This window comes from Nicotiana sylvestris, chromosome 3 (genome assembly GCF_000393655.2).
Source record: "Nicotiana sylvestris chromosome 3, ASM39365v2, whole genome shotgun sequence".
Taxonomy (NCBI): domain Eukaryota; kingdom Viridiplantae; phylum Streptophyta; class Magnoliopsida; order Solanales; family Solanaceae; genus Nicotiana; species Nicotiana sylvestris.
Window position 1 is genome coordinate 206,395,718 of NC_091059.1, and position 26,993 is coordinate 206,422,710.

At 39.7% G+C, this 26,993-nt stretch overlaps 1 protein-coding gene across 1 annotated transcript; it reads left to right on the forward strand.

The window, feature by feature from the left end:
* Positions 1-317: 317 nt before the first annotated feature.
* Positions 318-9,663, forward strand: LOC104220923 (uncharacterized). Its single transcript, XM_009771886.2, has 9 exons — positions 318-817; positions 1,241-1,743; positions 2,927-3,126; positions 4,821-4,991; positions 5,907-6,221; positions 6,890-7,090; positions 7,180-7,329; positions 7,479-7,679; positions 8,007-9,663. The coding sequence occupies exons 1-9, from the start codon at positions 436-438 to the stop codon at positions 9,058-9,060; spliced, it is 3,177 nt and encodes a 1,058-aa protein (XP_009770188.1). The 5' UTR covers positions 318-435; the 3' UTR covers positions 9,061-9,663.
* Positions 9,664-26,993: the final 17,330 nt, after the last annotated feature.

Consider the following 26,993-nt stretch of genomic DNA (forward strand, 5'->3'; position numbering starts at 1 on the left):
GGTTGCGGGAGGAATAGCGGGACGGGGAAGAAGAGGAGAAGCTGGAGAAGATGTAGAAGAGAAGAGAGATAGCGAGAAATGCAAGGAGGAAAAGTAGTACCGGAGATCTAGGTTTGAAAGTACCGGAGGACTAGCCTTTTAATTAGTTTTGGACTGTTAATTGTATGATTTATTTTGTGGCTAGCTATTGTCATTAATTTTTTCCGGATGGCTACAAATGAAGTTTGCTAAAAAAAAATCCCTTTTCTATTTAAGCAAGTTTGTGGGCTCTCTGATATTGAGCCCAAATTTTGACACACTTTTGTGGTCCATTTAGTCTCCAACATTCCGAACAGTAGTTGTTACCGCCATCTGCATTCAACTTAACAATTCTTGAATTTAAAGCCCTAACACTACATTCCCAATCCGTCGGATTACCTGAATCCCTAATTCCTAATGGCTTTCGACGACGATGAAGATTTCTCCGGCAGCGATTCCGATGACGGCTTTCAAGAGGACATGGAAGCCCTTAAGAAAGCTTGCCTTCTCTCCGGCAAGGAAACTGACGACCTCCAACCTTCATGTTCCACCGGCGATATCGGCGGTGGCCACGTCATCGGTGCGGACGACGTAACCCCCTCCGGTACAGACGTTGATGACGTAGACGATGACATCGAGTTGGTTCGTAGCATACAAGAGCGATTCGCCCTATCGACAGAGCTTCGTGAGCCTCTAACTCTAGAACCGTTGTGCTCGCTTCCTCCTCCTGGCTCGGAGGGTGATGATGATTTCGAAACCCTACGTGCTATTCAGCGCCGCTTTGCGGCCTACGATGACGGTAGATTATTTCTGTTTGTTGATTTAGATTTTCTGCCCTCACTCGTTTGCGTAGAAATAGAATTATAACTATAAGTCTATACTCATTGCTAGTACTCCTATTTAATATGAACCGAACTAGTGTTAAAGTATTTTGTCATGATTAGTAGCTACATTGCAAAAGATGATTTTTTTTATTCGTCTGTTGGGTATCAAGAATGTTTGATCTTTGAGTTTAAGTTCTATGCACAGACTATGTAAAAAGAAAAGTATTTTGCACAATTAGGTCACTTATTAGGTAAGTATAGGTAAATCTGTTGATAAGCATTAACTGGTAATGTGGTTGAAATGGGTCATACAACTTAAATCCTTTATCTTTTATGTATTTCTTATTTGCTACTAAGTATTATCTTTTTTTTGGGTTACTATCGTATAATTTATACAGATTCTGGAAAGGGAAGAAAGGAGAGTCCTTTGAATAACTTTGAGCAGGTTGGTGTCACTAACATTACCTCGGAAAAGGAATCTTCCAATAATTTCTTTGTAGAGAGAACTAATGCTGGGGAAGGGTTTCCCGCTTGTGTAGATGGAACCACACAGATTTCTGATGGATGCAGTAATGAAATTGCTAGTTCTCAGAATCTAATTGAGTGGCATGATTCCGGTGCTGAAAACACAGCAGTGTCAGTTAATTCTTTTTGCTTCCCAAAATCAGCACAGGCATTTGTTGAGGCCATCAAGAAGAATAGGTCGTGTCAGAAAATTATCCGGGATAAAATGATGCAGATTGAAGCAAGAATGGAAGAGTTGAAAAAATTGAAGGAACGGGTGAAGATCCTTAAAGGCTTTCAGATCGCTAGCAGAAAGAGAATGGGGCGGGCCTTGTCACAGAAAAGAGATGCACGTATCCAGTTAATTTCTTTGCCAAAACAAAAGTGCAGTTCAAAGGTCAGCATTACAATCTGCCAATTAATTGCAAGCTTGATTAATTATTACTTCGTTTAGTTCCACCTCATGTTGCTGCCTGAATGGATTAATTTAGGATAAGGAACACATGAGCACATGAGATGCCGGGTTCATTTATGTGTCTTATCGTGTCAGTTTGTTTTTTGCTTATTTGCTCATTCTTTTAGGCCAGAGAATATAAAAACAAAACTGTACGAGGTTCTTAAGTTGTTGTCAAAAGATTACTTTGCGTGGGACAACATGAATATACAAGAATGGAAGAGTAATTTGACGTGTTAAGTGCTGTAAAAAGTGAAAACGTCAATTAATTGTTTTTTTCTCAACTAGATTTGGATTGATGGGCGAAATTTTACTTAATGGTCTAATCTGAACAGCTTAATATAAATTATTACGAGAAAGGCGTGATGTAATTTGTATTGTTGAAACCTGTTAGTTTATGTCTAGTGTATTTTAAGACTATGGCTTGTAAAAATGGATGTTGATATGTTCAGGAGAATTCATTGTTTGTTTAATCTTATTTGTTTAAGTATTAGGTTATTTAAGTTGTATCTTCTCAAGGAGAGAGAAAGTGCTACTGATTTTTGAGCAATGCCTTCAAGAAAAAAATATGAAAACTAACTGTACTATGTCTGTTGTCTACTCACTTGGGGATTGGACGTTTGCCACCTTGTCTATGTTGCATAGAGTCTGTTTCCATGGCTCTAATTGATGACTATTGACACAGTTGAGCAGCATTTTCATTGTCAAATTTGTTTTTCCGGTGACATGGTGCCAAATATGTCATCAATTGACATATGTGGCTTTCCTGTTTTTTCAACTTGTCTGTGGTAATTAATTGCTTGTTGGACACTGACAGCCTTACCTTCCTTTGTTTTCTCATTCTAGCTGATTGATCGTATCATGCATAACTTATTTTAAAGCTCTTTTATATGAATATTTTATCTGTTTTTTTATTGGTATATCAGTATTGTATCTTGTGCCATATGTACAAAAAATGGATTGCATCTTCTGAAAGCTTGAAATTTTCCATTAAAACAACAATAATAATAACTGCCTCAATCACAAACAATGGTGTTATTATATGTGATACAAGTTGTACTTAAAAAAAATAATTGTATGGGATACATTTATATGTAATCTTCTGTTCCTAAATTTGTTCTTACAGCTCCAGGGAAAGAAGTTATCTGCAATACATTATGGACCTCCCGAGAATTCTCATGTTGCTAGCGTTAGGGAGGCATTGACACATTTTGCTGTCTCATTGAGTCGTAAGGAGTGGTCCAAAGAAGAGAGAGAGAATCTTGCAAAAGGAGTGAAACAACAATTTCAAGAGATGCTGCTTCAACGCTCAGTGGATCTACTAAGGTACATTTCTCCCTGCAGTGGATATGTTAATGAGGAAACACTTCTTTCAAATTAGATTCTTGCTCATACAGCTCTTGTATGCACATATCCATGATCTTTCACAGGGACAAAAACGACCAACAACCCTGAGTTCTAATACTGTCAACTTTATATAAACCTTGTCTCTCAGTGATTTCCTGTTTTCTCCATTCTTTTGGACGATGCTTGTATGTATCAGCAAACTTTAATTCATCAAGCCGATAAGATTAAAAGTTGATTGACTAATCATAGTATTCAAATATATGACTTTCCTTATTTGTATGGATTGGAAATGTGGTTCCAATTTATTCACAATTGTTTGATTGACTAATCATAGTATTCAAATATATGACTTTCCTTATTTGTATGGATTGGAATATGTGGTTCCGACTTATTCACAATTATTCTTTTCCAGCCTTTATACGAGGATCATATGTTACCCCAATAATATTTAATTCTAATCCTTTCTTTCACCTAAATTTCCAATTTCAATTTCCCTTTTTACTTGCAATTTTGTGAAAACTGAAAATAGAAGAGAGAAAACTCTTGTTGAATTGGTTGTAAAAAAAAAGGAGAATTCTTTTAACTTTCAACAACTTTGAGCAAGTGTAGGGGGTGATAGCACTTGGATAAAAGTTGATATCTTTAGTATTATTGTTGATGTTTATCTTGGTGGTCCTTATTGGGCGGTAACTATAAAGAGACTGGATGCCTTATATCTATGTCTTTTAAGTTTGAAGTGGATATATCTAATTGTTGGTGCCAGCACCAATGCAATAATTTGTGGTCCTTTTCTAGCTATATATTTTGATTTTTTGCGTGAGAAGAGATAATGTCAGTTCTTTAATTTTACACCTTTAGATTAAAATCTGAATATTAGGATTGGCTGTTTGACAGCATGAGATTATCAGATTTTTATAAAGAAATTTACATGTGCAAATGCTTTTCTAATAAAGTAGTGTTTTGAAGGTGATGTTATACTGAAAGTGTCTATATAGCAGGATTAGAAAATCATGTGTCCAAGAAGTGAAGTTAATATTTTTGAAACTTAATTTTCTTTTGTACCGTTCTAGAGGATTGTCTTAGGTTTCTTCAACTCAACCAGTAGAGCTTAATGTTGTCAAATGTTTGACTTTCACTCTCTTCTCCCCAGTCTTAGAGTGTTGTTCTGCCACTCGTAGCCCTTCATATCCATCCTTTCTCTTTGTGCTGTTCTCTTATTCACTACCAACTGGGCTTCCTGTATGGAGATAAAAAATGCTATGGTGATTGGGGATTATCATTCTTAGTTAATTACAAATGGTATGCAGGTTGGTTTGAAGAATATTCATTGATGTTGGAACTAATTCTTACTCAGTTATCTCTTCTACTTTTACCCTTCATTATATACCATTAGATTTGAAGTTGAAGTTTGGAAGTTGGAACATGAGGGCATTTGGTTATGACTGGTTTTATCAATAAGATCTATTCAAAATATTGAAATACTCTCATCAATAACTGGAAACTAGAAGTGTCAAGAGAAATGAACATACCCTAACAAGTGGAATTTCTTTTGAAAAATTTGAGATTTGGAACTTGACTGATTGTTCTTATTTACCTTGTTTCTGGAAAATGCGCCATGTTTGCTACCAATTTGCTCTTATGGGACCATTTAGTCTTATCAAACTTTTTTGCAGTAACAAGGATGGACGTTCCGGAGAATCTGGTGATCTTGATGGCCTCATTGCCTCAATCAGGGACGTTGTGATTACCCCTGAGACCATGAGGTTATTTCTACCCAAGGTCAATTGGGATCAAGTAGCTGCCATGTATATTCCTGGTCGTTCTGGTGCTGAATGTCAATCGAGGTAGATTTAAAGTACCTTTTTTTCCTTTATAAAATAGTTATATACCTTCTTCGCATAGATAGCGTTTCATACTTGAATAAGAATATTGCTGCTGGGTATCTGTCCAGTTCTATGCATTCTTGTATATGGAAAATTATATTAAAAATTTGATTTTTGCTGTTCCTATTAATTGTAATATGAGTATCGGGAATCATGTCCTTTTGACCTATGATAAGTTATGGAGAACATTTGCTGAATAATGACTAGCCAAGCTGTCGGAACTGCATGCCTAATTGTCTATCATCCAAGTTCAGGTTTAGTAGAGCCTAAAAATGATGGTATCAAGGATGGAATAGGATCACAAGTTAGGTTTTCTAATTTAATGGGAATATAAGCTTTGTTAAACATTTAAGGGATATGCGACAAGTCGTACGAATAGACCAATAAACATGAACCTACATATACTATTAATTTAACATCGTTACTGTCTCAGAATGATCTTAAATATTCAATACTACAGTCAGATGTTTACTACCCTAATATGTAGTCTTGCGATCCAGAAACATTGAGAAGTTTGGTTTATTTATTACCTTTTGGAAGTGTAAGTATTGTATATAATGGATATGCCTTGAATCTCATGAGCATATAATGAACAGAAATAACCACATACACTTAAACGTAACATTATAATTGCACGTTTACTGATTCTAAAATCCGATCTTAAGTACCTTAAGAGATCCTGCGTGGTCTCCTCCTTCCAAACAAAGTTTTAGCTGCTGCAAGTCCTATGATTGATATGTGCATTAATGGGCATACCTAATCACCTTCTTAGTGGTGCTTATGTTATCATTAGTTAAGTGTTTAAGGTGCTTTGAATTTGATTTTTCTGCTATCATTGGTTGAATGGTCACTTATCCTCTTCTTACATCCCTTCAGGTGGTTGAACTGGGAAGACCCCTTAATTAAACATGAAGAGTGGGATATATTAGAGGAAAAGGCCCTTTTGCATGCTGTCCAGCGGAATGAAATGAGTAACTGGATTGATATTTCTGCATCATTAGGAGTATGTAGGACTCCGTTTCAGTGCTTATCACATTATCAGAGGAGTCTGAATGCTTCAATCCTTAGGCGGGAATGGACTGAGGAGGAGGATATTAAACTCTGTGCTGCTGTGGAGACTTTTGGTGAGAGTAACTGGCAGCTTGTTGCTTCTGTAATTGAGGGCCGGGCAGGTACACAGTGCTCCAATAGGTCAGTCTTCTCCTCATAGTGGTTTCGTATCATTCCTTCTTTTCCTAGCTACTTCAATGGTTCGCATAATGTATTATATCATCATACACACTACTTCTGTGGAAGTGATAATTTCTTCATAATTCTGTATTCGGTACTACCTTTTTTTTTTTTTTTATAAGGTCCGGTACTACTTTTGTAGAACTTTGAAGTTGGTGTTTTGTGATTGGCCACCACCTTTTACGTAGGTCCAGTATCTAGATTCTAGAGTAGGATCTATAAATTTACTGCTTCTCGTTGGCTTTAAAAGTGCGTCATGACAAATTAAACATGCACTATGTAACTGAATTTGTTTTCTGCTGTTTCATCAATGATTGACAACAATTCCTTCTGTGACTATGTAGGTACCTTTAGGTAAGGTTTTATTGGTTGGAGTAAAGCGAACACTTCAATGTTTTGTATTTTACTAATACTTATGTTGTACTCTATCTCATCCAAAGGATCTTCAGAGTAGGAGAATTAGAAGGGAAGGCATAGTTAAATCTGAGGCTTCTGAATACCAAATGTTATTCATGTTTCAGTTTGCTTTTTACATATTTCTTCTATTCAATGTTTTAAAAGCAATTTGCGATTTGGTTCTCCCTGATGTATCTCTGAGTTAAGCTGGTGAATTTATTTGAAACTCCCAGGTGGATTAAATCACTTCATCCAACAAGGAAAAGGTGCGGTAAATGGAGTGCTGATGAAGACAAACGATTGAAAGTTGCTGTTATGCTCTTTTACCCTAAATCTTGGAGGAATATAGGTCAATCTGTGCCTTGTCGAGCGCCAATTTGGAAGAAGATAGCTCAATATGTACCAGGGAGGACTCATGTACAATGTAGAGAAAGGTATTTACTATCTGTCTGATTCGGCAATTAAGGTGGAAAAAGCTGTTATCATTCTTATCGTTTGAGTTTTATTTCTGCTATTGTTTCAGATGGGTCAATAGCTTAGATCCTTCTTTGAAGTTGGATGAGTGGACAGAAGAGGAGGATTTGAAGTTAAAATCAGCCATAGATGAACATGGATATTCCTGGTCCAAGGTTGCTGCTTGCGTTCCTCCACGCACTGATAACCAATGCCGGAGGTATGGACGTTTATGGTTATGGTTGAATGGGTGTTGCTTGTGTAATCTTTTCGTTGGCGCGAGGATGTTGTCTTATTTGTGGCTTTGAAGTTCGAATATACACTAGGTGCTATCCAGATTTGTTTCTTATTCAATTGTTCTACGTACAGGAGATGGAAGGTGCTATTTCCAGATGAAGTTCCCATGCTGCAAGAAGCTAAAAAGATACGAAGAGAAGCTTTTATTTCCAACTTCGTCGACAGGGAGGAGGAGAGACCTGCCCTTAAACCCAATGACATAGTTCCAACTCATAAACTTAGTTATAGAGCTGGATGTGGAACTGCTTCTGCGAATAAAAGAAGGAAACTAATGTATGCTTTCAACAATATTTTGCTACATGTGTTGTGATAAAATTGTGATTATTTAATTCAGTGTTAATCCGTATTCAAATAGGAAACATTTCTGGAAGTGGCTGATGCCTCATTTGGTGCTTTACTCAAAGCTCCCCTACATCTCAATCCCAAATTAGTTTGTGCGGGCTATAGATGTTTAAATGAACTGCTATATCAAAGCACAGAGATAGTTTTGTCTGGTCTTGGACACAGTTTTGTCTGGTCTTGGACACACAGCTTTAGATGGAAGGAATGTGTTTTTAGCTGCTTGTTGCTTTTACTGATTGATTTAGTTTCTGTTTGTAGGCCCAGAGCAACTAGGGATGATTCGGCTCCTAGGTGTGATGCATTATGTGAATTGGAGAGGCGACATTTGGAGGAAAGTGAAGGTCCAGAGTCTTCTGATCTTCTAAACAACAGTTCTTTATCTTCTAGAGACCAGGAGATTGAGAGGATTTCAGATGGTGAAGAGGCGTTTGAACAGGGTTATCATGATTCAACAAAGAATAAAAGACCTTCTAAACTGCATCCTAGACGGACTAAAAAATTAGCACCAAATGATATGGTTCCAGAGGTTTCTGCTTCCAGTAAGGTTGAGTCTACTACTGCAGTTAACAATATCTGCAAGAATAGGAGGAGAACCAGTTCGCTAGTGAAGAAAAAGAGAACTATTGCCTCACAAGAAAGTTCATCATCTTTGCCAAATCTGTCTTCGTCAATGACAGTTGTTGAAGAGGTTGATTCACATGTTCAAGACAGCGGGAAGACCATGAATATTATGGATAAACGTCATTCCACAAGTGGATATGATGATTCCTGTGTTAACTCTGAGGGTCCTCCATTGTCTCGTCCGCACTTGGATAAAGGCACAGCTGATCTCGATGTTGGTGAGAACCGCGTTTGGGAAAATGCTTCTACAATAGGGCCCCAGGAATCCTCATTATATTTTCAAAAGAATGCTGTTGTGTGCACTGATGAAAATGCAAGACAGTTAAAAGCTTCAGGCTGTCACAAGCTAAATAAATGCAATCAATTGAAGAGCGATGGTGGGTTTTCCTTAAATAATCTGTGTGAAACAGCAGATGACTGCATGACCCTTGCTTCCTTTATCCTTAAATCGCGTGCGAAGAGACGTTCATTGTCTTCTGCTAAGGTTGCCAAGTTGCGTCCAGACATAGCTCAAAGTAAGGATGTGGCAGACGATCACTCTAGCAGATCTTGTATATCTGGTTGTCATGATGGCGTGGAAAAAACAATGACCCAAGAATGCACTAGTTCCAATCAGATACCGAGGGCTGAAGTAGCGGATGACATGCCCCTCTCTCTTGTTATGGGCAGAGTGAAAAGGAGGCAACGTTAAGTTGTTTATAAATTTGACCCCCTCGAGAGCGCAAGATAGAAAAAGGAGCAAACGCTGCTGATTATTATCAGAGGCAAGCTCAATGGTGAGGCCAGCTGGTCTATTGTCTTCATCTCGACTGGTTTCGGATGCGTATATCTATACCGCACCCGTACGCAAACATTCAGACAATTGGAGAGAATAATGAGATTCACTTGTATAGGCGGTTTAAAATTTTTCTTCACTTCCTGCTTGACGGATGAGTTATAAGTCGCTCAACTGTTTTACTTTTCCAAATTGAAAAGCCATTCTTTCTAGTACTGTTGGGAGAGCTCTGAAGACGTGGTCTGTGGGTACCAAATCGGCACTTCTGTCCCGTGTCCATCTTACTGTAAAATTTTGATCCTCCTCGCTTTGCGATGAATATTTTTGTATAATGCATCATTTATTCGCTAAGTAACAATCTGATAGGTTCATTAAAATATTGTTTAACTATATGTAAAGTTTCAGTGTCTGCTAGACCATTTTGTGTATGGACATGAGCAACCGGATGCTCAATTGTTATCCCAGTTTATATACAATAATCATTAAAGGCTTGGGATGTAAACTTACCAGCATTATCAAGACGAATTGTCTTAATTGTATAATCTGAAAATTGTGCTCTTAGGTTTATTATTTGAGTCAACAATCTCGCAAGTGCCATATTGCGAGTTGATAGCAAACACACATGTGACCATCTTGTAGATGCATTTACCAAAATCATATATATCTGAATGGTTCACATGGAGGGAAGAACCTTCTGGTTCTTCATTGAATGTCCATGTGAATTCTCAATTATTTTACGCATCATATTAGAACCAGGATGGCTCAACCGGTCATGCCAAATAATAAAATTATCTTGATTAGTAAACTGCTCGTTTACTATGGAATGTGATTCAATCCTGCTAATACGTGTGTAGTATAAGCCGCAGGAAAGAGCAGGTAACATTTCAAGCACATATTTCTTACCAGACATTATTGTAGTAATATAAAGATATTCAATCTTTTCATCATTTGTAGTCTCAATATGGTAGCCATTTTGGCGAATATCTTTGAAACTTAATAAGTTTCTTTGAGATTTACTACAATATAGTGTTTCATTAATATATAGCCAAATATGTTCCCCCCTGTAGTAATAAATTAGCTCTTCCATAACCTTCAATTAATCTTGTACTACCGGTCACACCTCCTTTTTACACACCCAAGGGGGGTGTAGGGAGTTTTTTAATTTAAGTGACATTATTCGAAATGAGATTATTTATTTATTAGAGTCGTTACTTGGGATAGTTTATTTGGTGTCCCAAGTCACCAATTTATTTTAAAATCCCAAATCGAGGAAATTTGACTTTCCTTTTGAAGTTTGCGAATCAGAAATTCTAAGTAAGGAATTCTATTAACCCGAGAGAAGATGTTAGGCATTCCCGGGTTCCGTGGTTCTAGCACGGTCGGTTATACTATTATAATCGGTCCATTATCTGATTTATTACATATTTTAACCTATTGTGCATTTTAAATGATTAGCCGCTTTTAATAATTATTGTTACATATTGCAAATCATGTCACGGGAACCGTATCCACGATCTACAACATGTTTAATTTTAAAGATTAAATTGTGGCCGGGTCACATAAATGTACCCCGAATTTTAGTAATTAGGGGTCACAACTACGTCACGAGAACCATACCCGTAGCTATGATAATTAATTAATTAACGCGCCTAAAGCAAACTACAAAAGTTCAAGGCATTTCTGAACTAATTTTGTGTTTATATGATGGCCATAAATTAAAGGATTTTATTTGTATATGTCACACCCCAAATTATTTGATCTAAATTTGTGAGGGCCATGTGTTATAGATTTAAAGCATGGCACACCTCAAATTAAAAAAAAAGTTTATATATATTTTAAAGGGAAAATTAAAGGTATTCCTATTTTTAACTAATTTAAAACTAACTATCACAACCACGTTACGGGAGTCGTACCCGTAGTTGTAATAATTTTAATTGCGCCTAAAGCATTTTAGGAATGTTCATAAATTAGTTCTCACGTTATTGATGCAACAAAAGGGGAAAAGAAAAATGGGCCTCTATTTAGGCCCAAGTCACAATTAATGAGTTCAATTTTAGCAATGTACTTTATACAAGAAACCAAAAGCACGAACCATACAAAATTACACATGATTTTAACCAATGTCCATTTGTGCGTAAAAAATCACATTTTTTTTTATAAATGCACATGAGTCTAGTTTCTTTGGGGAGTAATTACATGTGCTAATTTCCTTTGGGATGCATTTTTCTCAACTCCAATTTGTGAATGCAACTTGGTTATGGCATTTAAGAAAAACGGCAACAAACCCAGTTAAAGAAGAAAAGAAAATTAACACAAATATTCAGCTGTTAACGATTTTGCCAACTACAACAGATGAATCAGTTAAAATATTACATCTCCTTTTTCAAACTACCTTTACAAGGATTAATGATTAACAGAAAACATTCTCACTCTTTGAACATGAACTGATTTAAATGAATCAACCATTATACAAAGTCATTTTAGCACACTCTGGAAGCAAACTCCCAGTTTTACTGTCAAAGTTGATTTTATTTTCCCTTATAGTTAAGTTTTAATGATGAGTTTTTGAAATTCCATTTAAGATATCAATTGCATGCTAATGACAACTCTAATCTCAAGTCAAACCATACGAGTTAGGGAATTAATATTATATATTCATCTTTACCATCATTTAGAAGTGTAGTGCATATATATATATTAACTATATCAAATATTACAAGCCCCATTTGGATTTGCATTCAATTTAAGCATAAACAGAGAAACATACACTCCGAAATCTAAATACTTCTTAGCAGTCATGCTTTCATGGATTCAAAGTGAGAAACGTACATAATCTGAAGTGTGAAGAGTACTTCGGCAATAATATTGAGATTCTAAAATAACCAAGCAAAAGATCGTAGGAATATTTCAGGAAGCAGCAAAACAGCACACAGACATCGAACACAAATATTTTTGTTTATTTCTCGATTAATTTTCAGAACCAAACTAGGGCTGTTATCATGCTTTAAACAATAGTAGAAATGAAGTGAAAGAAAGAATTAGAAGATGAACCTGAAGTTAGCACTTTTGATTTAACAGAAAAACTCCAATGATTACAACGGATGAGTTCGAACAGAATTTGCAACAAAAATTCACACACCAGCAACAAGAATCGAACAACCTCCAGAAATTCACTTTTTCTTTAAAACTCAATCGAACCCCATTCTTTGAGAAACAAAGGCAAATGATGCTGAAACTTGTGAAAATTATTTTTTCTTTTCTAAAGAGAAACAGACTCAAGCTAAGAAACCAAGAACCCTAAAAAAATTTCTACTCTTTTCTGATTTTTTTTCGAAAAATTCTCTAGGTTTTCTATCTGATTTTCTCTTCGAGTTTTTTCTCTGATTTTTCTTCTGATCTTGTTTTCCCCTTACAAAGAAAGCTTACCTCGTATATATAGTCTTCAAAAATCTGCCCAAAATTCCTCAAGTTTTTGAACAAATTTTGGGACAAATGGAGGGCATGGATTGATTCACATCTATCCACGGCCCATTCATCCAATAAATCATCCTTTTTGTACAGAAATTATGCAATTTTGAGGGAATATTCGTACTCTTCTGACAAATCCGTTGGGGGATAAGGTGACGTGGAGGGGAGGGGATCGTGTGGGCGAACTCGGGTGAGTTATGGCGAGTTGAAGTGAGTCGATTTGAATTAGTGAGGAAGAAAATGAATAGTAGCAGTAGACGCTGCTTCTGTTCTCTAGATTTAGGGTTTGGAGATGGGGAAATGTTATATGAGAGATTTTATAATAAAGGGAAAAATGGGAGGGTCGGTTTATTTGGTTCGGTTTTATCCGGTTTGGGTTGGGGGAATTAAATTAAAGATGGCCCAATTCCATTCTTTTCCAATTCTTTCATTATTTCTAAATTCCTTTTCTTTTCCTTTTTCTTTCTTCTTTTTTTTTTCTAATTAAAAATCCTAATAATTGAAAATCCTAAATTATTTAAAAATGTGAAATTAAACTACTTAACTAATTATAAAAAATTGTAAACATCCCTTAAATCTAAATAAAAAGAGGAAAATCAATAAACTAAAATTTAAAAAAAAAATCTAAAAATGAGCTATTTTTGTGATTTTCAAATTTTTATAAAGCAAATAATTACTGATTAATTCTAAAAATATAAAAACAGATCCTAAATGCAATGCGCGACATTTTTGGTCTTTTTCATGATTGAAATAAAAATTAAACATGCACAAAAATGCAAACAATTAATAAAAATCTACAAAAATTCCTAGAAATGGCAAATAATTAAGAAAAATCTATCTTCTTGGATTTTATAGGAGTATTTCATATAGGGAAAAAATCACGTGCTCACAGCTGCACCGTTTTGCTCGGAGATACGAAGGATTTTCGGGCAAAGATAAAATGAGCAATTACGGGCGCTTTTTGCCCGTTTGGAAACTTCATGAGAAGCATTTTTTTTGAAAAATCTAACCGAACCTTGCTTCGGAGGTTGCCTACATATCCTTGGCTATAAAGGAATCAGGTCAGTGTAGTTCTGGAAGTTTTGGTTGTTGGGACTACCGAGAAGCTGTGATTTCACTACTGTTGTTGTTGTTTTTGCTTGCTCGGCTCCTTATTACACCAAAATGAAAGATAAGAAGCTAAACTAGCTAAAACCTATCAACTACAAGTTACAAGATTCCTATCTATAAATCTTCTGAAGCTTGATCTTGAGTCTTGGCTGGTACTTCCTACAGACTCTGATCTGAATCTTGATGCTCGTTAGCTGCAACCGCTGGTTCATTCTTCTTCAGCTTTTCGGATCAAGGCGGGACGTGCAAAACTTGTGACTTCAATCATATCTTGAGCAGTCCGCGTCTTTTCTCCGCTTCTATACTTAGAGTTCAACTTCTTTTCTTGTTTTTCTTTTCTTTTATTTGGGTTGAGACTTCTTCTTTTGGTCATCTCAAATCTTGTGCCTTACGGTGAAAACCTGTTCGGGCACCAAAGCAAACAAACGAACGAAATTTTTCTGCCCCAGTTTTCACTAGGAAAATTTCGTGAGTTATGTCATGGGCTGCTTTCCAGACACGCCCCATGACCCCTTGGTCGCGCCCCATGGCGGCCTAGCAAGCCTCACAATGCCTAGCGCCATGGTCGACCCCGTGGTCTTGGCTGCGCCAAGTGACAAGCGCGCATGCGCCTCTGTCACCCCATCGATGCCTCTCGCTAGCGCCCAGCAGCTGGCCAATGACAACAGCGTCGCGCGCATTGACAATGAAGCACGCGCAGATCCTGATGCCTCGCCAGCGCCCAGCTACAGGCCCATTCCAGCAGCGCCTCGCGCACAGACCCTGATGCCAAGCACCAGCGCCCAGCCTCAGGCCAACATAACAAGTGTCGCGCGTGCCCACAGCACCGCGCGCGCAGACCCTGACCCGCAAGACAAAGTTGCTGCCATCGGACTTGGTTCTACATTGTAATAAACTAAGTCCTTTTCATTGTAATTATAGGTTAGTTTACATCATTTTCATTCAGTGTGCTTCTACAGCTTTATTAGGACTAGTCATGTAACTTTGGTTTATTTTTTTTTAAGTATTATTAGGGGGCCTCAAGCAATCAAACATTTTCAGCAATCAATTTTCTGTACTGGTGTCTCTCCCCATCGACACCACATCTTTTGTAATCAGCATTTCATTCATCAATAAAATCATCATCATCATTCAAAACCCAATTCTCTCTCAGCTTCCGCAATTGCTCGTGACATTGGTTTTCCCGCACGACACTGACAATCTAGTCTAGCGTGCGGAGGGGACCTCATTGGCGGACAACAACCGCACTGACATCGGTTGCTTAGCCTTACGTTGCCCTTCCAAAGAACATCAGGAGGGCGTTGCGTAACAATTGGTATTAGAGCCTAGGCTCAACATTGGATGAGGGAACACATTTGCCATCATCACCATTTCTGACCATGGTGAATCATGGGGAGCGCCTAGCATCCCTAGAAGAGACAGTTGACCGATTACGACCCATCGTGGATACGGTGCTTGATCAAACCAACAACCTAGTGCAAAGGTAGGATGACCTGGACTGCCGAATGCGGCAGGCGTAAAATGACATTGCAAACATCAGTCGTGACTCTAAGGATGACCGACAAACGACAACCATTGAAACTGCCAATATTCATGGCAAATTTGAGGACCTCCAACACGAGCGTGCCGACGATTTAGCCCATCGGCAACAAGAGGCAGACAGACTAACTGCCATGCAGCAAACCATAGACGACTTGACATGCAAGCTCAATGTTGTCAATGTTGCCCTACAGAGCCTGCTTCAAGGAGGCGACAACCACATCAGGGGTGCAGCAAACCTCACCCCCATTCCACAAAAGCTTAAGATACCGGAGCCAAAGCCATACGACGGATCCCGGGATGCTAAAGAAGTGGAAAACTTCATCTTCGACATCGAACAATACTTCGATGCCGTGGGCCATTTGGAGGAATCCAAAAAGGTAGCGACTGCTGCCATGTATCTTCAGGGCGATGCCAAACTTTGGTGGCGGGTCAAACACGAAGCCATCAAGGCCGGTGAAGATACTCTTCAGACATGGGACGAATTGAAGGTAGCCATACGCCTGCAGTTCTTTCCCGAAAATGTGGAATACAACGCAAGGAGAAAGCTACGGGACCTCCGCCACACCAGATCAGTGAGGGAGTACGTGCGCGAATTCTCCGCACTCATGCTAAACATACGCGACATGGGGGACAAAGACAAACTCTTCGCATTCATAGAAGGTTTGAAACCTCATGCCCGTATGGAACTACAGCGACAACGGGTAGACACCCTGCCCAAGGCCATTCAAGCTGCAGAATGCCTTGGCGATTATCATTTGGGAACTCAGAACGACAGGCCCCAGCCGTCTGTCCGAGGGGGATTCAACGGGCACCATCCCAGCAATGGTGGCCCAAGCAAAAGTGGGGGAGATCGGAGTGCATCCAAAACTAAGACTCCTCCCTCCAACAGCAACAGTGCTGCATCCATCAACAACAATCAGGGGAGAAAGCCTCCCTCAGAATGCCGTCATTGCGGCGGGGCACATTGGAACAATGAATGCCCAAACATAAAGGTCAATGCTCATCAGACTGTCGAGGATGAGTTAGATGCATCAGACACATCAGAATCAAACCAGGTAGGCACCTTCAATGCAATTGTTGGCTCTATCCCGCATGCATTAGCGGGGACCAGTGCATGTCCTCCTAAGAAAATATCAGTCCCAATCACCAAGAAAGGGAAGGAAAAGATGGACGAGAGGCCTCCTAAACAAGCGAGGACCATAATGTTCGCCGAATTGAAAGTGAACGACAAGCCCCTTCACACATTGATTGACACGGGTGCTACCCACAACTACTTGGTTTCAACTCAAGTAGAGCTCCTGGGTCTTGTTGTGCAAAAGAGCAAAGGCCACGTCAAGGCTATCAACTCACCACCCCAGACATTGGGTGGAACAGCTACAAATGTCCCAATGAAACTTGGTCCATACAAAGGAAACATCGACCTGCGCATCGCAATCATAGATGACTTTGACATGATAGTGGGTTTGGAGTTCATGAGTCAGACCAACACCATAACAGTGCCATATGCCAACATGATCCTGATGTTGGGGGAAAACGGGGCCAAGCCCTGCACCATACCATGCTTTCCCATAAAGATGGTTGCTGGAAACATCTCAGCCATGCAGTTGGAGAATGTAGTCAACAGACATGAACCCCTAGTTCCGGCTACCCTTCGCAGCAACAATCAACCATCATGTCATCGTCCTCAAAATACTGGTGATGCTCCTTAGCGTGTGAAGACTTGTCAGCCATGACACAACGACAAGTCGGATCACTCATCACAGACGGGACCCTTGCAGCCATTACATGTCCCTTAGAGACCATGGGAAAGTGTTTCCCTCGGGTTCATCACGGGATTGCCCCAAGTCGGTAATATTTCATCCATCTTAGTTGTCATAGATCAGTTTTCAAACTATGCAACCTTTATAGCAGCCCCGCAGAACATCTCAACAAAAGATACAGATCGACTCTTCTTATCGCACATTGTCAAACATTAGGGTGTGCCCAAAGACATTGTTAGTAGGCGCGACTCACGCTTCACTAGCAACTTTTGGACCCATCTCTTTAGGTGCTTTGGGTCAACATTGAGTCACAACTCAGGCATCCATCCACCATCGGATGGCCAGACAGACCGGTTTGATGACATGCTGGAGAAATATATCCGCAACTTTGCAACCGGATCATAGAAGTATTGGGTGAAGCTCTTGGATGTTGCTCAATTGTGTTTCAATTCTCAAAAGAGCCATCATACAAACAAAAGCCCTTTTGAAATTGTTACCGGATAATAATCGCTTCTCCCGCAAACGGTGAATGCATCAACCATGCTAAGAGCTGCCAACTTCTCGAGCGAATGGAAGCGCAACATGGGGATAGTGTGGAGCTATCTCGTCAAAGCCCAAGAGCGGGCAAAAAGATTCACCGAACAAAATCTTTGCTTTGCCCAACATCAAATAGGGGACAAAGTAATGTTATGCATCCCAAAGCGATACTTGTTTGCAGAGAGGACCCATGACTCTCGCCTGCAACAAAAATACATCGGGCCTCTGCCCATTGAAAAACGCATTGGGAAGTCCACATACCAGGTGAAAACCCCATGCTGGTGGAAGATCCATCCAGTCTTCCATGTCAGCCGCATAAAATCATTGCATCGCTACAACAACAAGCTCAAAGGATAGAGGGGCGCAGACCTCCCATACAATAACCACCAGAATCATCATCATCATCATCATCATCATCATCATAAGGCTCTGAGGACGGCGCCAACTCAGGTGGGGGAGAATTTCATGGGCTGCTTTCCAGACACGCCCCATGACCCCTTGGTCGTGCCCCATGGCGACCTAGCAAGCCTCACAATGCCTAGCGCCATGGTCGGCCCCGTGGTCTTGGCTGCGCCAAGTGACAAACGCGCATGCGCCTCTATCGCCCCACCGATGCCTCTTGCCAGCGCCCAGCGGCTGGCCAATGACAATAGCGTCGCGCGTACTAACAATGTCGTGCGTGCAGATCCTGATGCCTCGCCAGCGCCCAACTGCAGGCCCATTCCAGCAGCGCCTCGTGCACAGATCCTGATGCCAAGCACCAGCGCCCAGCCTCAAGCCAACACAACAAGTGTCGCGCGCGCCACAGCACTGCGCGCGCAGACCCTGACCCGCAAGACAAAGTTGCTGCCATCGGACTTGGTTCTACATTGTAATAAACTAAGTCCTTTTCATTAAAATTATAGGCTAGTTTACATCATTTTCATTTAGTGTGCTTCTACAGCTTTATTAGGACTAGTCATATAACTTTGGTTTATTTTTTTTAAGTATTATTAGGGGGGATCAAACAATCAAACATTTTCAGCAATCAATTTTCTGTATTGGTGTCTCTCCCCCTCGACACCACATCTTTTGTAATCAGCATTTCATTCATCAATAAAATCATCATCATTTAAAACCCAATTCTCTCTCAGCTTCCGCAATTGCTCGTGACATTGGTTTTCCCACACGACACTGACAATCTAGTCAAGCATGCGGATGGGACCTCATTGGAGGACAGCAACCGCACTGACATCGGTTGCTTAGCCTTACTTTGCCCTTCCAAAGAATATCAGGAAGGCGTTGCGTAACAGTTATTATGACAAAATCTAAACTACTTATTTATTGAAAGCAGTAAATTCAGGATTGTGTATCTTTGGGAAAAAGAGACTAGGGAATGGAGACCCTATATCTAAAAATAAAATCAACCAGGGAGTGGAAACCCTATGTTAGAAAGGCGACTAGGGAATGGAGACCCTATATCTAAAAATAAAACTCAACTAGGGAGTGGGGGAGTGGAGATCCTATGTCTAAAAATAAAACTCAACTAGGAAGTGGAGACCCTATGTCTAAATAATCTCAACTAGGGAGTGGAGACCCTATAATGGCAAAAGGTGACTAGGTAGTGGAGACCCTATGTCTAAAATAATCTCAACTAGGGAGTAGAGACCCTATGTCTAAAATAATCTCAACTAGGGAGTGGAGATCCTATGTTTGCAAAAGGCGACTAGGGAGTGGAGACCCTATGTCTAAAAATAAACTCAATTAGGAAGTGGAGACCCTATGTTGGCAAATGGCGACTAGAGAGTGGAGACCCTATGTCTAAAATAATCTCAACTAGGGAGTGGAGACCCTGTGAGCACGTGATTTTTGTTTTTGCGCGACAGTCGCTCCAAAAGAATAAAATTGGTCCTGCTGTACAATTTTTGGATTTCTGTGCGGCACTTTGTTGATTTATTTGTGACTTTGGCCCGTTTTTATTTATTTACTTTATTAAAACAAAATTCAAAAAAAATGTGTGTACGTGTCATGCATAATCTGAACCGTAACACGGTTTAAATAGAAAAGCATAAACAAGCATCTTTGTCCGTGATTTTGTTTTGTTTAATTTTACCTGTTTTGAATTATTTTAATGTGTGTGCAAATAATTGTACTAGGTGTTTATTTTTAATTTGATTTTACTTATTTTTGTATTTTTATAATAAAAGAAAAAAAAATAAGAAAAGGTCCCTTCCCTTCCGGACTTGGGCCAATTTGTTAAAATTGGCCCAAACAAACAGCCCAAAACCCAGGCCTGCCCGGTCCAACACCACCTGATACCCAGGACGTCCAAACGACGACGTTTTAGTCCAGTGTGATCTGGGCCGTTGATCTCAGATTGATCAACGGCCAAGATCACTTCCCCACAACCCACTGAGGAACCCGACCCGTTTACACCCGGACCGAACCCAAACCCTCAACACTTGAAACGACACCGTCCCACTTAATTATCAGATCCAGACCGTTGATCTAAATTGATCTAACGGTCGAGATCCGTCCACCCACTAACTATATAAGCCCATAATCCTACCCTGCCCCCCTATCCGAACCCCAGCCTTCGTCTCCACAAACCCTTCCCTTCAAACCCTAGCCGCCCCTGCACACTTTCACCAGAAACCCGGCGGCATGAACGCCGGTGACCTCCACCTGAACACCATAGAACCCCCATGCCATCCTGAACCCAAATCTACCAACCACACACTTCGAATCATGTCCCACCTTCTCGAATCTTCATTTGAAGATTCGAGTCGTAACCTAATCTACACCGATCTGCCTTAAATTCATACCAGACACTCCCCAGACCCCCTCGTGACCAAACCATACTTGGTTTGGTCCGAATCTGATCAGGGAAGCATGAATCCCACATCTGAGTTTTGGAAATTTTATGTTCCTCCGTCACTGGTTCAACCGAAGAGATTAAGGTCTAATGGACTTTAATCAAAGTGTTTCTCATCTGAGAAACACTTCGTTTAAAGTCCGTTCAGCCTTAAGAAAGGCCTGACCAAGTCCGAGTTAAGGTTTTGATCTTTTGCGGTTTAAGGTGAGTTTCTTTCTTTTCTTAGTTGTTTTGGTTCGTTTGATTGTTGTAAGGGTCTGTTCGTTTTCTGTCCTTGACTTCTATCAACTGTGCTTCAACCGCTTTGCCTGAACCTCTGTTGTTTGAGTGAGTCTTTCCATTTGTTCTGATAATGTGTATGTAAATGTTGTGCAAGTAGCTGATTTTCAAGTTTGGACTGACTAGTTGACTCCTCGAGTGTATTTCTGCTTAGTCAGTATAATTCGAACCATGTATCGATACTGTTTAAATGTCTGATTTTTGGCTACGATTGTGTATGTTAATGCTAATATAGTCGAGTCGACATGTGTCGTCAATTAGTTTCAACTGTCCGAACAATAACAAATCGACTTACTTCTGCTAAGCATTTGTTGAATCAATTAAGAACCAGTTTTGTTTACTTATAGCTGTTGATTTGGATCAGTAATGTAAAAGGGATGTTTGGTTTAAGTTCTGAATTGGAGGGCATGTGCACTCCTGCACAGCATGTGCATTGGTGCACCTCATGTGCCTTGTGCCCAGCCTGTGGCCTGCATAAAGGTCTTTGTTAAGTTTTAAAATGGTTTGACAGCATACGCTGTCAGATACATTCTACTGCCCATACTTGGCTTTAGTTTAAAGAAGTATTTAAACCTTTTAAAAGTTAAATCTGCCAGGGAATGTTGATGGGGTTTAATACTTAATTAGCTAAAGTTGGAATTGAAAATGGAAGGCACATGGGAGGGGTATTGGTGATAATCTATCAGGCTGTAAAAGGGGTAATATGAAGGCTTATAAGAGGAGATCAGAGAAAAAAGGAGACCCAGAGAGTTAGAGGTTAGAAGAGAGAGATATACAAACTGGACCTTGAGAGCTGAAAAAGAAAGAACACACACACAGAGAAGAGAGTAAAAAGAGAAAAGGATACCACCTGGTATTAAGGAGAGGACATACACTGTGAGGATAGAAGAGAAAAGATAGAACTGATTTTAGTAAAACACAGATAGAGAGAGGTTAAGAGATAGAAAGTATACAATCAACAATCAGAAACTGTTTCCTCCTATTGTTATTTGGATTTCAGTTGTTCAACTTGTTCAATCAATTCTGATTCTTTGAAGTTCCAGTTGTGTTTACTAGTCGAGTGTTTTCATTGGTTTACTACTGGTTTGGTCTGTCTGGAGTTCTGATTCTACTCCACTGGGTGTTGCTGTCATTTGGTTACTACTTTCTATTGGCCATAGTTGCATTTCTGCATTCGAGCCTGTTTTTGCTGCTGCCTTGTCCTGCTGCTATTTGCTAGTCCTGTTTCTTTTGGCTGCTGATTTCCACATCTTCTTCTTCTTCTCCTTTGCATTTTCAGCATTCCCAGGTACACATTTCAAGTCCCATATTGATGTAATTGAAACAGTTTGAAAGCATGAAATGAAAAAGGGTGAAGATGTTCAAGTACTTGTTGTGATATTCATAGTACATTAACAGGCCTGTGGAAACTGATTAGTTTATGGTTCAACAGTTCGAAAGAATGTACTGATAGTCGACTGAGGTTACCCCTTTTGTATTTTAGCTCGATAGTTATCTGTTAGTATGGGCATGTGTATTTCGACTTTACACAAATACTGTTTCTGTTTCATTTAGTTTTTTTTAGTAAGACTAGTCCACATAAGTTTAGTTAAGTTCAACACAAGAAATGCTCAGATTAAGCGTTGTATTTCGTTAGCTCGTATATGATTCCTTGTCAAATTAAAGCATTTTACTTCGCCAGTTATCCTTTAATCTAGTCCAAATAAGTTCAGTTAAGTTCAACTCGAGAAATGTTCGGATTAAGTATTGCATTTCATCTATCTCATATGTAATCTTTTTGTTCGGCCAAAGCATTTTCGTAAGGCATGACGTCTTTTTACTTCAAAAGTAATTAATCAGAAATTGATAGGAGTTTGGTTTAGGCCGAAGTATATACTTCAATTAGCATACATTTTTTCTTTCTTCTATCTCTGGAAATAAAATAATAGAAATGTAGTCACTGTAGAGTACCCTTCTAAAAATAATGAGACGAGCCTCGCCAAATAAAAAATACAAATTGCGGGGTCCTCAACAACTAATCATAATATTTAGAATTCGGGTTAGGCCATTTAGTGAATCTCATGGCCTTCTCAAAAAATAATAACGCGTTAGACTCTTTAGGCGCGGCTTAATTAAATCATATTCTTAAATTCGGGTGCACATTGATGTGACCCAAATCCAAATCTCAACGAAGTCAAAATGTGTTGACGATCACGGGCGCATTGATTGTGACGTGGTTCGAGATGCATTTTCACGACGTTGCAATTCTATAAAAATAAGTGATAATGATAAAAGCGGTTTAAACTTAATAAAAGCACGTAAGTCATAACATGTATTTAAATCAGATATTTAGCCATTATAACAATTTAAGCGACCGTGCTAGAACCACGGGATTCGAGGGTGCCTAACACCTTCCCTCGGGTCAACAGAATTCCTTACTTAGAATTTCTGGTTCGCAGACTTCATTTGGAAAAGTCGAAAATCTCCTCGATTTGGGATTCAAGATAAACCGGTGACTTGGGACACCAAAAGCCAAACCTTTCCCAAGTGGCGACTCTGAATTAAATAAATAATCCCATTTCGAATATTGTCACTTAAATTGGAAAAACTCCACCCGCGCATTTAACCCTTCGGGGCGGGCGCGCAAAAAGGAGGTGTGACAGCTCTGGCGACTCTGCTGGGGATTTAACCCAGAACCACTGGTTCAGGGTTCAAGAATTCGAGCTTAGAATAATTGTTATATTTGGCTTTATTATCTGATCTTTATTACATGTTTTTGCATAACGTGCTAAATGTTGTCTTTTACCGCTTTGATATTATCTGAACTGTATATAAACTGTGCCGAAACCCTTCTCTTCTTACCTCCGGGGAGAAGCTCGCTGGTCGAGACTCCTTATTCTGTTAGTGTCAATACCTGAAATAAGAAAAAGGTCGGACAAGTTACAAAGCCGGACGATCTCGCGGGTCCCCGGTACGTATCCCCCTCCTCGACTCGAGTTGTCCGCTCGGGTACACAGTCTAGAACAAATACCCAGGTTACAAACTTAGAATAACTTGACTTCATGCCGGATCCCCAGTAGGAACGCTTATTTGCATCATGTTGCATTTGACTTAGGGGACTCAACACAGGGGTTGGGTCCGTCTAGGACAGGCAACCTGAAATGAAGAAGACCACCCTGCTGCATCCTATTTGTTTTGTGCATTTATTTGCTTCGGTTCCGCATGCTGACCGGTTTCTAAAAAAGGGAAAAATAGCAGCGTAGGGAGATAATTACTTATTTTGGAAAAATAAAACCAATGTTCAAGTATTGTCAGAACCTCGCCGGAATTTTTTTTTTTCTAAAAAAAAAAAGAATAAAAACAAAATTTGTCTTCTTAGTTTGAATTATTAAAAAAATAATAATGCAAAAAACAAAAATTTCTTTCATGTCCAAAATCAAAAAAAAAAGAAGGTATTTATTTTAAAAGTAAAAAAAAAATGGAAAATTCATAATTCAAAAAATGTGTTGTTTCTTTTGTAGTACCCCTTTTATAAATTCAGACTAATAGTCCAAATATTGCCAAAAAAAATATATTTTTTCTTTAGTCTTTATCTTTTTTCAAAAAATAATAAAAATACTTATTCTTGATTTCTAGGTTTATTTGATTTTTTCTATTCATGATATCCCGAACTACGCCAGTTTGATTCTCACCGGATGTGAGATACGTAGGCAACCCTCGTCGGGTTCAACCCCCATTTTTGCTAAAATAGCCAAAATCAATAAATGAATAAAAAAAAATGTGTCAAATTTTTAAAAGGGTCATAAATAAGTCGGGTGACGTTGTTTTGTCATAAATAGCCGAATGTTCCCGAAAGGGACGCCGGAAGGCTGACTTCGCATAAACAGCCACCTTTGGGTCTTGTTTAGCATTTTTGTCTAGTTGACCCACACAGCCTTAAAATCTTCATCCCCGAAGTGTTTAATGGCCGTGTTCAAAACTTGACCCCCTCTGTAAAATATTTTGAATCAGTCATTTTGTTAAAATCACCTTAATAAATATGCAGGATGAACACGATGCAAAATGAACATTTTTCAATAATGACCAAAATCCCTGTCAAGTTACGGCTATGGTGGAATGATCTAGGTGTTGAAGGACAAAATGAGGTTAAGAAATATCTGAAAGGTCTTGTGGGTCTGTTGGAAGTCCAGCCCCGGGGAGATATCATAAGAGCTTTGATTACCTATTGGGACCCGGCGCACAATGTTTTCCATTTCTCTGATTTTGAACTCACCCCGACTTTGGAAGAAATGGCCGGATACATCGGGAATACTGAGCTTCCCTTGAGGGAAAAATACTTGGTCGCCCCAAGAGTCGTCACGGTACATCGGTTCCTAGATTCATTGAAGATACCTAGAACAGTCCACAACCCGGATCTGGCAGCCGGATTTTGTACTCCATGCTTCATATATGATAGGTACGGTCATGAGGGGGGATTCAATAATCCAATCAACAAACTGTGCAGCAAAGGAGTTCGTCAGAAGTGGGACAAGCACAGACGGGTAGCGTTCATGATATTGTTCCTGGGCCTTCTGGTATTTCCAAGGAAAGATGGAAACATTGATTTAAAGATATCTGGGGTCGTCAGCACTTTACTCACGCAAAGTGACAGTACTCTCGCGCCAATGGTGGTATCTGACATCTTTCGAGCTCTTACAGTTTGTAAAGCCGGGGGAAATTTCTTCGAAGGTTGTAACTTGCTCCTACAGATATGGATGACCGAGCACCTCTGCCATCATTCCGAGATTTTGAGCCATGGTTCTCCGGAAAAGACCTGCATAGAAGAATCTTACACGAGAACCAAAGAGATCATTTTGCCCAAAGGAGTCCTGGCATGGACCTCGTTCTTTCAAGCTCTTACTGCCAGCCAAATACAATGGACGTTGGGATGGTTGCCTGTTGATGAGATCTTATATACGTCGGCAGCTAAAACTCATTTCTTGCTGATGGGGCTCAAGAGCATTCAACCTTACGCACCCTGCCGAGTTTTGAGACAGTTCGGAAGATGCCAGACAGTACCTCATGAGGAAGACCTTAGCGCTCAAGCAGTCGAGATAAGTCCTAACGGACAATTCCCAGAAGCAAAGATTCGCCAAATCTGGAATGAGGGTCAATATTTGAAATCAGATACTTGCGTGCGGGATCGAGCCAAAGGAGAGACGGCGCCAGGATACCTTGCATGGTATAGAAGGGAACTTGAGCATGAAAGGCCAGCTAAGAGACCCCACATCCGGAATTTCAACGAGTCATCGCAAAGACAGTGGGATTGGTTAGCAAAGGAAAGAGGCTATTGTGCCGAAATCAGCAGGTTAAAGCAACAAGTAGAAGGCATGAAATACGAGCACAACGTGCAAATTGCTACCGATCTGGGAGAGCGGAACAGGTTAATTCAAGAAAATGAAATGCTCAGAGCCCAGATCAAACAGATAAGGTTGGATGCAGATAAACAGCCAAGGCGTCGATCAGACGAGCACCTGATAAAAAGGCTAAAAAGCGAGATCAGAGAATGGCAAAATGGTTTGGAGAAATCTGAAAGCGTCATAGCAGAGCTCAAAGCACAGTGGGATACAAGAGCAAATAAGCATCGTCGATACCTGAATCAATTGGAGGGCGACCACGAGAAAATTGTTGCTAAAATAAAGAGAGAGATGGCTGCACTTGAGATCAAAGCAGCTAATCAGGCCAAGGATTTCCAAATTGAGAGCAGATACTGGTACGACTCAATAGCCCAGACGAAGTTGGAAGTACGGCGACTGAAGCGTCAGCATGTACAAGATGCTCAAGTCTTCAAGATATGCAGCGATCAGATAAAACACCTGCTCATAGAGAAGAAGCAAACCAGAGATAGGATCAAGGCCATTGCCCATGCCATCACCAGACGATGCCTACGATGTGAGAACATGTCCAGCGTTACCATCCTCTCGGCAGTAATGGGTTATGTCAAGCAGACTATGCATGAGCTGGAGCAACTTGAGAGGGATCTCACACCTAGGACCGCGACAAGGCCGAACGATGCCCCGCGGACATCAATTTTCAAAACCATAATGCACTCATAAGTCAAGCCTGTATCTTAGCATCTTCTGCTTGTTTTTTCCATCAGGGTGATTTTTAGTCTATTTTTTTTTTGAGTCTAGGTTTATTTTCAAAATTTGCTTTTTCTTTTGCAGAATGTAGTTTGTAATAGACTGCTTCAATAATAAAGAGGTTGTTTCTTTTACGCTCATTTGTGTTATTCGAACTACGTAATGATCTGATTCACGTAGTCATCGTGATACGTAGGC

Excerpts from the sequence above, each read along its gene's own strand:
- LOC104220923 (XM_009771886.2), top strand. The coding sequence starts at position 436 with ATGGCTTTCGACGACGATGAAGATTTCTCCGGCAGCGATTCCGATGAC. Across the intron at positions 4,992-5,906 it reads GGTGCTGAATGTCAATCGAG|GTGGTTGAACTGGGAAGACC; the intron begins GTAGATTTAAAG and ends ACATCCCTTCAG. Across the intron at positions 6,222-6,889 it reads GGTACACAGTGCTCCAATAG|GTGGATTAAATCACTTCATC; the intron begins GTCAGTCTTCTC and ends TGAAACTCCCAG.